This window comes from Pristis pectinata, chromosome 5 (assembly GCF_009764475.1).
Source record: "Pristis pectinata isolate sPriPec2 chromosome 5, sPriPec2.1.pri, whole genome shotgun sequence".
Taxonomy (NCBI): Eukaryota; Metazoa; Chordata; class Chondrichthyes; order Rhinopristiformes; family Pristidae; genus Pristis; species Pristis pectinata.
This window is the reverse complement of record NC_067409.1, coordinates 39,610,051-39,629,456: the sequence shown is the minus strand read 5'-3', so window position 1 is coordinate 39,629,456 and position 19,406 is coordinate 39,610,051. Positions and strand designations below refer to the sequence as shown.

At 38.6% G+C, this 19,406-nt stretch overlaps 1 protein-coding gene across 1 annotated transcript in view; it reads right to left on the bottom strand.

Moving 5' to 3' along the window:
- The window catches only part of akap9 (A kinase (PRKA) anchor protein 9), a 186,474-nt gene that overhangs the window by 163,947 nt on the left and 3,121 nt on the right, over window positions 1-19,406 (bottom strand). Inside the window, exons 2-3 of the mRNA XM_052016199.1 lie at window positions 14,843-15,091; window positions 3,406-3,450 (exon numbers count right to left, since the gene is read on the bottom strand). Coding sequence (XP_051872159.1) covers window positions 3,406-3,450; window positions 14,843-15,091 — 294 coding nt within the window. The remainder of the gene's footprint in view (window positions 1-3,405; window positions 3,451-14,842; window positions 15,092-19,406) is intronic.

The following is a 19,406-nucleotide window of genomic DNA, read 5'->3' as shown; positions in this document are numbered from 1 at the left end:
CTCCAGCGTCATTTTCCAGCGGTCCAATGTCCGCTCTTTATATATCTGGAAAAACTTTTGATATCTTCTTTTATATTATTGGCTAGCTTACCTTCATATTTCATCTTTTCTCCCCTTATTACTTTTTTAGTTGTCTTCTGTTGGTTTTTGAAAATTTTCCAATCCTCTAGCTTCCCACAAATTTTTGCAATATTGTATGCCCTCCCTTTTGCTTTTATGCTGTCAGTGACTTTCCCTGTCAGTCACGGTTACCTCATCCTTCCTTTAGGATGCTTCTTCTTCTTTGGGATGAACTGATCCTGCATCTTCTGAATTACTCCCAGAACCTCCTGCCATTGCTGCTCTACCATCATCCCTGCTAGGGTCCCCTTCCAATCAACTTTGGCCAGCTCCTCTCTGTAGTGCCTTTACTCAACTGTAATACTGATACATCCCTTTTTAGCTTCTCCCTCTCAAAGTGCAGGGTGAATTCTTTCATATTATGATCACTGCCTCCTAAGGGTACCTTTCCCTTAAGCTCCCTAATCAAATCTGGTTCAATGCACAACACCAAATCCAGAATTGCCTTTTCCCTCGTGGGTATGACCACAAGCTGCTCTAAAAAAGCCAACTCATAAGTATTCTCCGAATTCCTTCTCTTGGAATCCAGCAGCAACCTGATTTTCCCCATCTACCTGCCTATTGAAATCCCCATGACCACTGTAACATTGCCCTTTTTCCATGCCTTTTCTATCTCCTGTCATAATATTCAGAGGCTTGTGTATAATTCCCATCAGGGTCTTTTTACCCTTGCAGTTTCTTAACTATACCCACAAGGATTCTACATCTTCTGATCCTATGTCACCATGATCCTATCCTTTGTGAATACTACATTTTTTCCAGATTTGATCTAACTTCCATTTTCATCCTTGAAACTCAAACTTTCAAACATTTCTTCATCATCAGAAATGAAACATGCTTAGATTTGTACCTTTTTTGCTCTTAAACAATCCTATTTCCTGAACTACTGTCCAATTTGCCAATATTTTTCTTTTCATTTGATTTAAAGCAGGTCTCTGCTTCTTGCTGTAAATTGATTTTCCTTTCCCCTGTGTGTTACCCTCATCCTTAACATTTCTTTATCCCTTTCAATTGTTGCACTTCACTTAATCATATTTTGGTCAATACTCACCAACTGGGTTGCAAATTTAAGGTTAACTACTTGTTCTGCTTTTCTTGTCCCAACAACAATTGCAAACATACAGCAAATAAACCCCTTTTCACAACAAATCTTTTCTTTAGTCCAATAAGTTTTTGAACAATTAAAAATTGCCTATAGTTATAGCTAATGCTAACACCATTTTTTCCCCCCATTTTCAGCATATGTATGATCTTGATGGCTGAATTTTATCCCCTTATTGGCAAAAGAATCTGAAGTGAGGAGGACATTTTTCTTTAATCTTCATACATAATGATCTGGAATGTACTACCTGAAATTAATTCAAAAGCATCTTTAAAAAGTGAAATTGGATACATACTTAAAAAGGAAAATATTACAAGCTCAGGCAAGCAGTAAGGAAATGGGACAACTAGTACCCACGTCAAAGAGCCATACCACGAAAAAAATGAAAAATTAACATCACTTTGTATAGTAACATTCCATCATTCACTAGCTTTGAAATCTAGGTACATCTTTTTGGCAACGTAACCAGAAAGATTGTTTACTGGTGCCTCTGCAGATTCTTCTAGCATCCTTGACAAACAGAACATGATATTAGATTGCATTTTAGGCTCAATCAATTTAATTTACTGAAAAAAAAATCAATAATTAACAGTAACAAAGTATTAACAGTGAAAGTTAGATTGGTGACTACTTTCCTCCAATTTAGCTTCATCTTGTTGATTTCACCAACTTGCACACTGCTTCTAAGTCATGGTCATTTATCCACTAGCTGTAATTGGCACTGCAGTATTAATGCTTTAGGTGCTCCTCAGCCTAATGCTACTTTTTTCAACTGGCATACACAGTTTGTCTTTCAACCAATTACTTATATATAATGAAATGCTACCTAGTATTACTATAACATTTTGTAGAGGTTGCTACATCTGCAGCTTTAACCAATATTTCAAAATGTATACACACTGCAGTGCTAACTCATTCACTCTAATAGATGTTGAAATACCACAAGCCTAGTCTGGTTTATTTTATAGGATTTTACCTCATTAAAGGTTTACTGAGTAGAATATGCCCATCCTGAAATTCAACTAGTTTCCATTTATTGATTTATTTCCACTCAACATTGTAACTGATAAATTTTAGTATTTTGCAAAGCACCAATGCAAAATTCTTCTTCGATCCCTTGGGCTGCAGGATGGGTTGCTTCTCCTCTGGTTTCATCGGTTCTGAGGTGGCTGATGAGGTCAATGTGGGAATTGTAGTTTCCTCCACAGGGGAAGGGCAGGAGGTGCCAGGCAGCATAAGCGGGGAGATGGTGCACAGCTGCTTCTGTTTGTGCAGAGCTTCTGTGTGCTCCCGAGGCATGGACTCAAGGTTCTTAATACCATACAGAATGCCCCTTCCACAATTTGAGCAGTCGTGGCCAGGGATTCCTAGGAGTCAATGGGGATGTTGCATTTCTTCAAGGAGTCTTCAAGCCCATCCTTGAATCTTTTCCTTTCTGCCTGGTAACTTCTTCCCATGACAGAGCTAAAAATAGAGTGCCTATTCAGGAGTCTGATTAATGGATCTATTTGCAGTTAAATGGGATTGCTTTCACCTTCTTGAAAACAAATGCCCTATGAGTTGCTTCCAAGCTGTACCAATGTTTATCAAACCCTTCATAGTTACCAGGGCTAGCTAAATGTCTTCACTGATCTCAGCTTAGGTGCTCATGTATATAGCACTCCTGAATGACACCGTTAAGCTGATCTGAGACACTCTTCCAAATAATATAGGTCATTAGGCCAAAATTTGCTGGCAAAAACATGCAAGTTCAGTAATACACGGAATTATTAGTACGCAATTATCCAGAAATTCATGAGGAGGAAGAGACATCCTTCAAGTTGCGAATTGCTGCACATTGCTAGATTATTGCTTGCTCGGCCCTTAGGCTTGTAACAGTGGCATCAACCTCGGAAGTTGTACTCCTACAATTCTCCTGCAAGTTCTCTTTCTTTTATAATATTGAAAGAATGTTTTGATTTTATGTATTGGCATATTTGTCATAGCCTATCTTTTAAGAACCCCTAATATTCCTTCTGATCAATTCTGGCAGATTCTTCAATTCCAAAAGCTATCCATCTGTTATCTTGCCTTTAATTGAGTAGTTAGTTTTATTATTTATATTTTCATTTACCAAAAAGATATTTGAATATTACTAATAATTTTGAACTCTGGATAATATGCATTCTTTTCAATATTCTTACCTCTGATGTATAGTCATCAGCTGTTGTGGATACTTCACTCTCTGGCTGAAAAACAAACATACATAGAACACTTGAAATTTTCCCAAATAAGTAAATAGAATACATGTTAGCAATATAATGGCAAGTAGGAAAACAAAATACATGGAACCAATCTCCACTCGTTGTCCTAAAACCACACATCTGGCATTAGAAGCAAACCAAACAGGTCAACTGTAAGACTACCTTCATCGTGTCCGTTTATCTAAAATACCAACCATGAATTCTGAAGGTCACTTACATTTATACAACAATTAATGTAGTTAAGCCATCCAGTGCAATTTACAAGAACATTGACTAAAATCGACCATAAACCTGAAACTAAGGAAGCTTAAAGTGAACACATTCTCCACAGTACTGAAACAGGCAAATAGTGGAAGCTACCATATATAATGCTGGACAAAAGGAAGGAATGGATTACAAGAAACCAATGCCAAGTAGTGGAATAATCTACTACTACTGTAATTCCACATAGCCCCCTTCCCCCCGCCCTGCTCCCACAGCATGTACATTTCACAGAGCCTCGGTTCTCTCAGGGCATGCTCAGATACAACACTTTGTCAATTTCTAGAATTATGGGCCACAACTATCTTTACTGTACTGCCACCCAGCTGAGTTACTGTAAGTAACAGTTAGACACCCTTCCTGCAGATATTGGTACCATGCAACTTACTTTCTCCTGTATGCCTCTAAACCCACACCTCTGGATGGCCTATCCTGCCAGGATGCACCCAAGAATTGTGATAGAGGAGTGTGATATGTTGTCTGTAAGAAAGCATTCTGAGGGTGACTATACCAGGCTGTTACTTGACAAATCAAAGACAATATACCAACTTGCCAAGGCTTCGACAGCACCTAGGATGCATAGATCAGGATCTATGTTGCACAGAAGGATGAGCTGAGCAGGTTAATAAAAATAACATTACCAAGTTCTCCTCTAATTCTCACTTTATTATGAACTGGACACATTGCTAGGTCTGGTTATTGCAACTCCCTAGCCAACAGCTCTGTGAGAATACATTCACTACATGGTGTGCAGTTTTTCAGGATGACAACTCACCACTGTTCTTTCAAGGGAATGAGGGAGGGAGGCAAACTGTTGGCCTTGCCAGCAGCACCCACATTCCATAAATGAACAAAAAGGGTAAAAAGCAGCACTAGAATCTTAGAACATCTGAAAACTAACAAGATTTACAAACACCATGTTAAAACTAACACCCTGCTGTTTATTTTCTTCTGAATCAATTGCTCCCAGTGCTATAATTAGGGTATCAATTGAAAAGAGTTACAAAGTTATGCAAACAACCATTTCTGTTTGTAAAGCACCTTTCAAGGATAACGTCAAAGGTTTTAAAAACATTTCTGTAGGGTTTACAGGCTTCTAGATTAGGAGATCAAGGAGAAGGTAACTTCTTTTATAAAATGCTTTAGTGTGTTTTTATTTATACATGTTATTAATTTTTTAAAATTTATTTTTGTTTTAATTATTTGCTAGTCTTAACACTGGAGACATTGAAACATTATTTAAACATGATTTTTTTTATACCTGGCAAAGCCCACTCTGGCTTTTGTTGGTTACGAGAGCCTGTCAGGGATATTTTGGTGATGGAGCCTCCCTACTTCATTGTCCACAGCACGGTCCCTGTAAAGAGCTTGCTGCTGGACTTGAGTATGGAGGGTAGTGAGAAAGGCCGTCAGCATCCAGCCCACGTAGGTTCAGGTATGCAGAAGCTCTGGTTTGCCCATTTGATAGAAATGAATGGATTTCAAATTAGCTGACTGGCAAAAGCTTTGGAATATCAAGGATGGCAAATACTATTTCTTTACTGTTAAGACTGGTTGAGTGCAGAAATCCATTTTTGACTACTTTTTACTGGTAGAGCTGAAATTACTAAAATTGTTGAAATTAGTTTAAAATCAGCACGTGAAACAAGTTAGAATTGCTGGAGTGCTTTAAAATCATTGACTGTTGAGGTTACGGCTTCAAGGAACTTCTTCAGGATTGATAATCTGCATATGGATTCTATGAAATCTGATTATAAAAATTAGATTGTATTTTTGGTTAAATAGAACATGGAAGTTTTGGTGTAACATTAAATTTCAAAGCAAACAAAGATTTAGTTTTCAGCATACTGTTTAAACATGACTAAATTATTTTAAGATCCAGTTCAGGAAAATTGCATACTGCTTTTTATAAATCACCTTAATCAACAGAAATATTATTGTAAATAGCATTGACCATATGATATAGGAGCAGAATGAGGCCATTTGGCCCATCAGGTCTGCTCCGTCATTCAATTATGACTGATGATTGAATGGATTGACCTGGTGATACAGCACATAACATATTCCCAAACAACTCGGCATGATTGGAAACAGTTCTGCAGCACAACATGCAAAGCCTAGACAATTAGAAAAGCAATAGGGAAGTAATTAGCATAAATATCAAAAGCAAAATACTCCAGAAAAAGAAATCTGAAGTAAAAACAGAACATGCTGGAAATATGCAGCAAGTCTAGCAGTATCTGTGGAAACCAAAGCAGAGGCAAACTTTCAGACCGATGACTTTTCATCAGAATTAACATAAAGACATGTTCTGCAACTGGTTACATAAGTAATTGTGTAGTCTCCTTAAAAACCTATGTATATTAACAGTGATGTATTTTGTTAGCAATCAATCATATTTTCAATGCGAGGATAGGACTTCTTATCAGTTATGTCTTGTAACATGTGTTTTTTGAGAAAAGGTGCCCCAGGCATGTAAAGAGATGTTACCAGTTCCTATAAACTTGACCTCTACATAAATGTATATTGTGTATTACAGAACGAATTAGTTTCAAAAGACATCTAATATTCCTCTTGGGTAGCTTACAACTCAATAGCAAGAGCACTGAATTTTCTAATTTCAGACAATCCGCACACCAATTCCTTCTTCCTTGTCCACGATAGTATTGTTAGCAATGATCACCACACCGTTCTTTTGAAAATAAAGTTCTGTCTTCAGACTGAGGACACCCCCATCACATTGTGTGGCACTAAGTGCTAAATGGGATAAACAGAATAGATCTGGAAGCTCAAAACCAGGTATTCAGGAGGTACTGTGGATGTTCTCAAGGTTAATTAGGAATATATAACTCAATCACATAAAATAGCAAACCCCTTAATTCATTATGACCATTCCTGCATTGCGATCCACTGGTATCCATATAATTTCCACGTATGGAACATCAGTTAGACTTACAAAAGAGACTGCAGATGCTGGAACTTGGAACAAAAGATCAGAATGCTGGAAGAACTCACCAGGTCAAGCAGCATCTGTGGAGGCAAAAGGGGTAACTTGATATTTCAGTTCGAGACCCTGCATCAAGACTGAGAGGCAAGAAGAAAGAGGCTAGTACGCAGCAGTATGTAGCAGGGGTGAGATAGAGGCTGGTAGGTGATAGCTGGAACCAAGTGGGGAGGGGATGATGGACAGATGGAACCAGGTGGAGGAAGAGGATTGGAAAGGTGAACAGAGAGAAGAAAACTAGGCAGACAGATGAGTGTTTGTAGGAGGAGAACCCTAGGGGTGTGGGTTACCCGAAATTGAAAAATTTAAAGTGCATACCATATTTGCTATATACTGGCAATTTTTCCTCTGCCTTCTTAATCCTAGTGCAGGGTCTCGACCCAATATATCAATTAGAGACAACCATTTTAAACTCCCAGATCAGTGTGCTGTGTTTTGGCAATCAATTACAGATTAAATTTCAGTTAAGTGCAATGATTATAATTTTAATAGAAGTGGTAATCTAATCTTGGATGGAATGGATCAATAGAAAAAAAGCTCAAGCTTTGAAGAGAGATATCCCAAAGGCACTTTAAAAGTATTTGACAGAAAGACAAACCAAACCCAGAACAATACATCAATATAAACATAAACTCACTAAGTTATTTAAAGGAAAATTTATAACAGGATTTTTTTCTTTACGTTGAAAATGTTCAAGGACAGTAAGCATCACCAGCAAAAAATGGCTAAACCAAAGACGTCACATTCCTGAGCAACTGTGGAACATCAGATATACCAATTTGTCCTTTGTGCATTCATTAACTACTTGAAAAATCCATTTACCATGGCAACCATCAAGGAAGGGCAAAAAATCCTTTGAAATAAACATTAAAAACTACCAAGGTACAATTATCGTCGCATGGTTTATGCTTATTTGCCATTTGACCTCTCAATGAGATTATAGCTTGTCATTAGTATCAAGTAGGTAACACCATTCTGAAATATGCTACATTACTCTCTGATCCAGCTATTCAAAATTTACACTTACAGATAAATGTATCAAAAAGGATAGAAAATTATTGGGTAAGCTTCATTTAAAATATTGACCTCCTTATAACTGAAAAAAAAATTAAAGAAAGCTCAGTGACACAGCAGCTAGCGGTACTGCCTCACAGCTGTAAAAGTAACTGAGAATGTAAGGTTTGATGTTGTTCAGCTGCAGTGGCCTAACCATGGCGTGACTACAGTAGAGATGCATGAAGTCCAGGTGCCTTGTGTAAATCAAAGAAGTAGTTAGTTAAGGAGTATCCCTCTCTTTGCGAGCTGTTTGCGATAAGCAGTTATCCGTGGAGCCTGGAGCTGTCTGTGACTTCAGATTGTAGCATGATGAACTGCTCCTGAGTTACAAAGTGCTTAAAGATAAGAAAAATAACAGATAATGAAGCAAAGAGTAAATCATTACAATTAAGAAAAATAAATCATTAGGATAGCTTGGTATGTGAAACTTAGCACGTAGGCTTCTTTATTTTAAATATAAAAGAGGGACCCTGGCATTTGAATCTTTGAGTGGGGATCAGTACAGAGCTCCGGTTACACTATTTACTCTTTCTCTGTATCCCTCACTCCCGCTAGTGAAAGAAAAATAAAGTGCTTGTTGTACACTCCTTGGTTCTGTTTGTCTTTACTTTATTACAGCGCGAAACGACTTTCACACAGCCGCAAGGATCTAGGTTCGATTCTGACCCAAGGTGCTGTCCACGTGAAGTTTGCACATTCACCCAGTGACCATGTGTGTTTCCTCCCAAAACCCAAAGATGTACTGGTTAGTTAATTGGCTAATACATAGCTCCCCAGGAAGCCACCAGAATGGACTTAATGGGCCCAATGCCTTTATGGGGCAGCAGAATGGCACTAGTAGAGCTGCTGCCTTATAGCTTCAATGATCCGAGTTCACTCTTGACCTCTGGTGTTGCTTGTGCGGAGTTTATACATTCTCCTTGCGACCGCATGGGTTTCCCTTGGGTGTTCCGGTATCCACCTACATCTGAAAAATGTGCAGGTTGATAAGTCAATTGGCCACTGTAAAGTACATAGGCAAGTGGTAGAATCCGGTGGGGTGGGGGGTTGAAGATTTTGAAGTCAAATAATAACAGATATAATAGTCTTGAAATGGCAATGCACACATTTTCTTTGCCTATTTTCCAGACAAAAATTGAAAAAAAAAGCTGAAAAATAAAATTCAGTTTTGTCCATTCCAACTTTTACAGAAGTTGTAGAGCGAAGAACAAGGAGAAAACAGAAAAATCACAACAAATATTTTAATCAATGCATACTTTACAAAGCATCTACACCCACAACAGTGGTTCATTTTGATTGGATACTGCTGGAACTTGTCCAAAATTCCACAGAAAGCATAGCAACAAACTGTGGCAAAAAAAATTCTCAACTAGAGATAATAACATCTTCACTGTTAACTTCAAGGGCCCTATAGCACATTAATTCAAGCACAAATGAACTTCTTTGCACAACACTACACTAAATTTAATTAACCATTTTCTCAGAACAGGGAACTTTACGCTGACAAAGAGGCCCTCTTAAGACAATAGAATAGACTACACTAAGGGTAGCCATGAACAGCTAAAGATGAAATAAAGTTACAAACAAAGAGCTTAAAAAGATGGCGAAAAATAAAGTAAGAACTGTTAATTAAAGTTCTTTAAGTGTTTTTGCAGTAAAACAAATATCTACAATTAAATATTGAAATAAAATAATGGGCAGGAATTTTCATATTGGAGTGAGGGAGAATACAAGCATCGATATCCAAAAACAATTTAGAAGGCAAAGAGGAATATTAAAATTAAATTATCATCGAATATAAATGAAAATAATAATATTCTTTATCCACATAAAAAATTGACAGGATGGCAATAGGGCCACTAATGAACGTTCAGAATAAAATCGTAGGCAGCAGTAGAAAAATGGCAGCGATACTAAATGATTGATTTGCTTTGTTTGGTGTTTGCAAAGTAGGTGAAGTTTAAAATGATACATCTCTTTACGACAAAGGTGAGTAATGTTGAGTCAGACTGTGCTCGATCCAGCCCACTGCGTGGATAATTCCTCGCCAGTCCTACCCTCACCACGTTAATACTGCTGTTGTATGGATTCAGCGATCCAATCATGCTGAGTCTTCCAATCCTGGAGTCACGTTGCGAGGTGCATTGAGGCCTCAGTGCCAACTGAGTTTCAACTGACATACAGCTGAAGATCCATCCTCGAAATAAGCTGGCAACCTTTGACAGGAGGCGAGGTAGGAGATGGAACCTCATCTCCCATCAAAGGTCTCCAACATTCAGAAATATCTAGTTACTGATAAAATTACATTAAATTATAAAAATGCATTGATATTAATAAATAATAAAAAGGAAACAGATACCAGGGGTGCTCTTATACATACTTAGTAACCTGTCAGTAAAAGATGCAGTATTGGACAACGGACAGATACCAAATGAAATACCTGCATTTAATGTGTCCATAGAACAATAGCCCAGTCAGCTTAACATCAGTGACACGAAAAATAATAGTACCCCTCCTTAAGGAACAAATGGAAAACATCCAGAAACCAGAAAGAATAATGGACTTCATAAAGAAAAATCTTTGCTTAACCACTATCAATGAATTATCTGATGAGATAGCATATGGTAGAAGAGGATACTGCTAACAACATATCTATATTTCCAACACACCTTCATTTTCGTGCCATATGATGGATTAATGAGATCAGACCATGTGGTGTCAGGAGAAAGACAGAAAAAAATAATGGGAACAACAGATATTCAGAAGGTTGAAAATGGGGCACAACTACCATTAGTATTAGTACTGAACCACTATTATTATAAAGATTGAGGGTTCAAAAAACACAAATTCTAAGTTTCTGGATGACACTAAATTGGGAGGAATAGTTGATTAGAAAAAAAATCACAGGATCACATGGATAGGTTAAGTGAGTCTGGTAAATCTGTTAAATGGAGTATAACGTGGGAAGGTATGAAATTGTTTACTGACAGGAAAAATAAAGACAGCACATTATCAAATGAGTGAGCGACTGCAGAGCTCTGAAATACAATGGGATCTAGGTGCCCTAATGCATGATTTGCATAAAGGTAGCAAGCAGATCCAACAAGTAATTAGGAAAATTACCAGAATATTATCGTTTATTGCTAGGGGACTGGAGTACACAAATTGATGCACCAATTATGTAGGGCATTGGTGAGACCATATCTGGAGCACTGTATATCGTCTCCTCATTTATGGAAGAGTATTAATGCATTGTAAACAGATCAGGGAATGTTTAGAGTCATAAAGAGCAGCACAGAACAGGCCTTTCAGACCATCTTGTGAATAAGGTAAGACCTCACAGTTTTGGGTGAGGTGGTTAGTGTGGATTGAAGACTGGTTATTACAGAGCAGACAGACAGTCAGAATAAATGGGTCTTTTTCAGGTTGGAAGATGTAAATAGTGGAATTCCCCAAGGATCAGTTCTTAGCCCTCAATTATTTACTTTTTACAATAAATGCCCTTTAATCCAGCGTGCTCTGGACTTTACTGGACTAGCAGATTTTCTGGACTTTCAGATGTAATACCACAAAACACTTTTAATTAATTTTTAAAAAATGTTAGAATATAATTAATTTCCGAGTGGTCCCAGTGAGTTTCAAGGGAGTGCAGGAAACAATGCCCTGGTGAGTCTTGACGGAGTGTGGGAAATTGAGTCCAAGTATGTTCAAAAGCAGCACTCGAACTAGGGCGCTGGTGGGTTTAAAGGAAGCATGAGAAACACCAGCCGGTGAGCCTGATGCCAGGTCACTGGGATTTCCTAATAAATTATTAAAGTTCTACCGCGTAACAGTTAGTGTAACGGTATTACAGCGCCAACAACCTAGGTTCAATTCCCGCCGCCGTCTGTAAAGGGTTTGTACGTTCTTCCTACAACTTTGTGGGTTTCCTCTGGGTGCTCTGGTTTCCTCCCCCATTCCAAAGGCGTGCAGGTTAGGAAGTTGTGGGCATGCTATGTTGGTGCCGGAAGCCTGGCAATACTTGCAGGCTGCCCCCAGAACATTCTACGCAAAGATGCATTTCACTGTGCGTTTCGATGTACATGTGACTAATAAAGATCTTATCTTTTTAATGATCTGGGTGATCAGAATGTAAAGTTTGTTAATGACACAAAAATAAATGAGAGTGCATGTTGCGATAAGGATATTTGCATTCTGCAACAGGATATAGATAGGTTGAATGAGTGGGTGAAAACTTCGTAAAAAGAGGTTTATGTTGACAAGTATTAGGTCATGCACTTTGGTAAGAGGAATGTAAAAGCAGACCATGATCTAAATGGGCAGAGATTGTAAATAAGTACAGAATTACATAAAAAATTGGCAGGTAGGTGCACCAATAACTAGGTAGACAAATGGCACATTGGCCTTTAATACAAGGGGTTGGCGTTTAGAAATAAGGGAATATTATTATAATTGTACAGGGTATTGATGAAGCCACACTTAGAATACCGTGCTCAGTTTTGGCCCCTTCATTTAAGAAGGGATATACTCGGGTTGGGACCAGTCCAAAAGATATTCACTCAGCTAATTCCTGGGATGAGAGGGCTATGAGCTAATTTTATACAAGTATCCAACAGTCATAACTTTAATTTGACGTAAAATACATTATGAAGACCAATGTACCCAGCAGTTTTTACTTTAATTTTAAAATCCATAACTGTATTCAATTTTGCAAAACAATTTAAATTTTAATTTGAAGAGCCACTTGCTAATGGAAAGGAAGTTGTTTCCAAGGTGCAATTATGACATTATAAAATATCAATTATATTCATCCTACTTCTAAGTTAAAATTCTTAATCCTTAATGTTATGTAGGTTCACTTTGAGCAAAAATCAATTTTGAATAGTTGCACACAATTCAATAAATGACTACCAAAATGCCTCGCAAAAGACAATACATGAAATACTGAAAAGACGAAACTATTGCTTCTGAAATATTACATAGAAATTTGAATAAAATCTTATCACAGTGACTGGTGAGGGACATCTTGCCATTTCTAAAGAATAGAAATACCTTTATTCCCACAGGAAAAAACTAAGAAATAATTCAGTTGTCATTTACTGTATCCCCACCTTCTCCTTTCCCACCAACAGATCTTCTGAGTCTTAAACCCAAATTTCTCATTCACTTTTGTTTAAACCCACGTGCCCACATCTTATATTTAATTAACACTCTTTAACCATCATTTTCTGATCAAGCTTTTAAACAACTCTCTATTCTCACCTTCAGCTCTGCAGTCAGTTTCTGGAGGCAGCAATAACAACATTTTTTTTTGGAAAATATAACTCTATAGAACATAGAACAGTACAGTGCAGGAACAGGCCCTTCGGCCCATGATGTCTGTGTCGAACATGATATTAAATGAAACTAATCCCTTCTGTATGCACATGATCCATATCCCTCTATTCCCTGCATATACATATGCCTATCTAAAAGCCTCTTGAACACCACTAGTGTATCTGCTTTCACTATCACCCCTGGCAGTACTTTCCATGTACCTATCACTCTATGTGAAAAAAAACTTGCCCTGCACATCCCCATTAAACTTTCCTCCTCTCCCCTTTACGCTATGCCCTCTAGTATTCAAGATTTCTACCCTGGGAAAAAAGATTCTGGCTGTTTACCCTACCTATGCCTCTCATAATTTTATAAACTCCTATCAGGTCTCCCCCCAGCCTCCGAAGCTCCAGAGAAAACCATCCAAGTTTGACCAACCTCTCCTCATAGCAATCCAGGCAGTATCCTGGTAAACCTCTTCTGAACCCCCTCCAAAGCCTCCACATCCTTCCTGTAATGCGGTGGCTATGTTTTGGCCTCTCTACCAAATTTAAGGTCCAAATTTTAGCTCTAGCATTATTCTGGTTAAACTGTCCTGCAGATCCTTTAAGAACATAACAACAAAACATAAGGGGCAGGGGGGTTCTCAAAAATGTTTACACTAACAAATAACACTTTAGGCTACTTCAGGCTCTATTTATTGAAGCATTCCTTCCAGATCAGCAATGGATGAGAATAATAATGCAATTTGTTATTTTGTGACTTGAGTGGTTGTCTCTACAAAAGTACTATAAACAGTTTCTGTCTGAGCAGCAAGTTACTTCTCTATATTTTAATTTTAAAGAATCTGGCAAATATTTATTAATTAGCTCTGAAAAAAATGACAACTTTTAAAAGTTTGTCACAATGTGATACACCTGTGCCTCATTTATGTTAATACACAAAATTAGAAATAATACATTGGTACAAACTGAGGATTAGTTGGCCAACAGAAAATATCTGGAAAGAATGATTAATTTTCTTGATGGCAGGTTAGAGGTTATAGCTGGTGAGATGCTGCAAGGATCAGTGCTGAGGTTGCATTTATCTGCAATCTATAACAGAGAATGTATTATATCCAAGTTCAGTGATAAAATAAACCTAAGTGGATAAGTAAGCTTCCAGGAAAACACAAAGAAGCTGGAGAGGAATATAAATAGGTTTAGTTAGTGGGCAAGAGCGTGACAAATTGAACAATGTAGAGAATGTGATCTTATCCTTTTCTGGCAGGAGAAATAGAAAAGTAAACAATTTTAAAAAGGTGAGGGACTGACAAATGTTGGCATTCCTAAGAACCTGGGTGTCCTTGCATTTAAATCACAAAGCTAATAAGAAGATGCCGAAAGAAATTAGGAAAGCAAATGGTACATTAATCTGTATTATAGAGGGAATGGAATATCAAAGTGAAGAAGCTACTGCCTGCAGAGTCCACTGCATGAAATTGTTCAGAAGCACAACATGGTAAATGAGATATTATTTTTTCCAAGCATTTTATAATCTCAGCAGTGAATTTACACATGAATTGTTCCTATAGAACTGTACAACAGAACACCTCTCACAATTGCTACAAGACAATCCTGTAGAGAGAAAGATAGTCAATGTCAACTAATGCCAATAAGAGAACAGGATATCAATGGTCTCCAGCTGCACATCAATAAAACTTTTACTTGACTGAATGAAAACAAGATGCATGGTTCTCACCTCAATGGTATATGTCTGATCCTGTTTGATCACATCTCCACTGTGTAAAGTCCTTTTAATTATGAAATCTGCACCATCACCTGCTGGTCCTCTCTCTGCACGAACATCACTACCTTGCAATTGATGCTTAGATGTGACATGTGGCAGCTGTTCTTCTCCTTTGCTTGCTACTTTCTTCTTCTTCTTCTTTTGTTTTTTTACTGGATTCTGAGTATCAGTCTGAGCTTTCCGTTGCCGGAATTGGGCAAGCTGCAAAATATAAAGTTTGATCAATGTTTTACAACAATAGAACGTATATGGTAATCATGACTATACAGTTTTAGACTGATCTGCAACATTTTTGCCAATAGAATTGGAAATGCAAATGAAGTATGGCAGTAAATCCTCATTATGCATTTAACCTTTAAACAATACAACCATAAATTTGTAATTTTCGAGTAATCTATTGGAACATTTCAATCTACAATAGATTAACAATAGCCTGCATGGTCTATACTGTCAAATTTATAGTAACAAAATATTTATTGGGTAAAAGGTTAAGGGGCAATTTGATTTTACACTTTCATAAGGAACTTGCTGCAATGCTTCATTACCCTTAATTTGAAAAGAATAACAGTTTAAGAAAATTGGAAAACCAGATCTGAACAATATTTGCCATTATCACTGCCAGTTGCAAATAAAGCTGTTAATTTACACTATTCAGTTTTTATTACTGCCATCTCTGTAAATACAAATATGGCATTACAGCAGATAAGGTACTAATTATATAGACATAAACATGCGTGTCAAATTAGGCATCCATGAGATACTTGTATTCCAATCACAAACTGCAAGTCATGGCTAGCACATCCTTCACTCCATCAGAACCATTAAAACCAAGAGAGCAAACTAGGTTCAATGTAGAAGAGCATACCAGCAGCAGCAACAGGCATACCTAAAAAATATGGTGCCAACCTGTTGGCACTACATAGAATTACACGTAATCTAACAACAGAAGCAGCATGCTATTGACAAAGCTAAGCAATCTCATAAATAACTAATGGTTAATTGCCACCACCATTTGTGTCTGGATGCTTGAGGCTCAGTAGTGTTGCCACACAGCCTTCTGCTGATACGTGGCATCAATGTTATATGTTAGAGTCATAGGGTCAGAGGACTTCAGTCCACCATCCAGTACCTATCAATACTAATCCCATTTACCTGCACTTGATCCACAGCTGCCACTCAAAGAAAAATAATCCCAGCCTTTCCAGTCTCTCCTCATTGCTGCCCATTTTACCGACTGATCAACATCACCCTACTATCCTCCTCAATATTAGCTGTTAATTGCTTGGCATTTAACTTATCATCTCCAATATGGAATCTAATCAACACCAATGCCAACCCATTCACCATCTACTCACCCCTTGACATTCTGTGACTTTACTAACACTCGGCATCCAACATTATCCTAAGCATGGAAACACAAGAGACTGCAGGTACTGTAATCTAAAGCAAAAAACAAACTGCTGGAGGAACTCAGTTGGTCAGGCAGCATGTGTGGAGGCAGTGGTGGTGGACATTTCAGGTCAACTCAGTGGTGTGTAAGTTACTGGAGGGAATTTTGAGGGACAGGATCTACCAGCATTTGGATAGACAAGGAGTGATTAGGGATAGTCAGCAATGGCTTGATGCATGGAAATAGTGTCTCACAAATCTGTTTTTTGAAAAGGCAACCAAGAGGAGTAACGAGGGCAGAGCGGTGGACATTGTCTCTCCAAACTTTAGCAAGACCTCTGACAAGGTCCCACATGGTAGGCTAGTCTGGAAGGTTAGATCATCTGGGATCCAGGGAGAGCTAGCTAATTGGATACACCATTGGATTGATGGTAGGAGGCAGAGGTGATGGTGGAAGGTTGTTTCTCATATTGGACTCCTGTGACTAGTGGTATCCCTCAGGGGTCGGTGCTGGGTCCTTTGTTGTTCATCACTTATGTAAACGATTTGGATGAGAACGTACAAGACATGGTCAGTAAGCTTACAGATGACACTAAAATAGGTAGTATCATAGAAAGTGAATCAGAATCAGGTTTATCATCACTGACATATGTCATGAAATTTGTTTTGTGGTTATCAAAAGTTACGGGGGATCTCGATCAGCTGGGTAAGTGGATCAAGGAATGGCGAATGATGTTCAATTCAGATAAGTGCAAGGTGTTGCTCTTTGGGAAGTCAAACCAAGGTAGGACTTTCGCAGTGAATGGTAGGGCCCTGGGGAGTGTTGTAGAACAGAGGGACCCAGGAGTACATGTACATAGCTCCCTAAAAGTGGTAGCACAGGTAGACAGGGTGATGAAGGTGTTTGGCACGCTGGCCTTCATCAGTCAGGGCATTGAGCATGAGAGTTGAGACAATACTTTGCAGTTGTACAAGACGTTGGTGAGGCCACACTTGGGAGTATTGCATAGAGTTTTGGTTACCCTGTTATTGGAAAGACATGTTGCTCAGACTCAAGGGCCTGAGTTATAGGGAGAGGTTGGGCAGGCTAGGACTTTATTCCTTGGAGCATAGGAGACTGAGGGGCAACCCGAGGTATATAAAATCATGAGGGGCATAGATAGGGTCAATGCACAGAGTCTTTTTCCAAGGGAAAAGTAATCAAAAGCTAGAGGGCATAGGTTTAGGGTGAGAGAGGAAAGATTTAAAAGGGACCAGAGGGGCAACTTCTTCATATAGTGGGTGGTGCACATATGGAATGAACTGCCAGAGATAGTGGTTGAGGCAAGTACAATAATGACGATAAAAGGATATTTGGACAGGTACGTGGACAGGAAAGGTTTCGAGGAATATGGACCAAGTGTGGGCAGGCACAGCAGTGCAGCAGTTAGCATAATGCTATTACAGCGCCAGCGACCCGGGTCCAATTCTGGTAAGGAGTTCGTACGTTCTCCCCGTGTCTGTGTGGGTTTCCTTCGGGTGCTCCGGTTTCCTCCCACATCCCAAAGATGTACAGGTTAGGAAGCTGTGGGCATGCTATGTTGGCGCCGGAAGCGAGGCAGCACTTGCGGCTGCCCACAGAACACTTGATGTAAAAGGTGCGTTTCACTGTGTGTTTCGATGTACATGTGACTAATAAGGATAGCTATCTATCTATATGGGACTAGCTTAGATGGGCACCATGGACAGCATGGATGAGTTGGGCTAAAGGCCCCATTTCCATGCTGTATTACTCTATGACAACCCCTTGATTCCCATCCTCGAATGAAAAAAATTAGCTGACTGCTCTGCCCTTACTTCTCCAATCACAGAGGAAGTTAAGGTGACAATATTTATGCAACATTGTTGCAATAAGGGAATTTGAACATCATCATTCAGATTAATCCATTCCTACGACTCCCTATCCACTCCCATGACAGTGCACATATACCATGTACAAAAGACCTTAATCAAAATATAACATTTTGGTTCTAAGGTGAACCCACTTCTGAATCACTATCTCCTTGCATCTGCAAAATCACAGTGTGCAAATAGGCAAAACCAAAATGTACCTTAGTTTCAAGTCAACTAGTGAACACTTGGATTAACACAAAATTTTAATCAAAGAGTTAGCACAGAACTGGCTTATTCCATGGTGAAACCCTCTATGGGCCTATATAGCATAGCAAGAAAACAAGATTAAAAGGCACTCCTTTGAGTTATGATTTAAATTACAAGTTACTCTAATTGTCCTTTCCCAAGTTAGACTGGAGTCCAAAGACACAAACAAAGAATATGATCTAGTACTTGGGATTATTTATTCTTTTGTTTGTTTTTCCCTGGGCTGCCCTACAACTTCTTGTTGAGTTATTTATGGTTTAATCTTACAAGCGACACAGAAGAACTTAAGAAACCAGAGCAGGAGTAGGCTCTCCAGCTCTGAGCCTGCACTATTTTTCAGCTACATCCCTAGAGTCCCTTAATGACCACAAATCTAAGTGCTGTTTTCAATGAACACAAAGGTTCCACAGCTGTCCAGGATAAAGAATTGCAAAGATTCACCAACTTCTAAATGAAGACATTTCATCTCAGTCCTAAATGGTCAATCCCTTGTTCTCAAATTGTGTTTTCTGATCCTAGATTCCTCTGTCAAAGGAAACATCCTCCCAGTATTTGGCCTGCCAAGTTCTTTAAGAATTTTGAGAGTTTCAACCAGGCTTCCTCTCATTCTTCTAAACACTAGAGAATACAGTCCCAAGCAACTCAATCTCTCTTCATGTAGAAACCTGCCATCCCTGGAACTAGTCGAGTATAGTAACTGCACTGAAGTCTGACAATCCAGCATGGTGGTGACGGACAGGCAGATTTTCCAGACTATTGGATGTTATCCCCATTAATACTCCAACACACTTAATTCATTTATTTTTAAGATGTTACACAATATGATAATAAATTTTTTAGTGAACCCAGCAAGCTTCTGGGGAGAACTGGAACTATCACCTGTGAGCTGGATGCCAAACCACCAGAATCTCCAACTAGTCAGACATAGGGCTAACCACCTACATATGGCTTTCAATAGCATTACCATCATTGTGTTTCCACTGTCAAT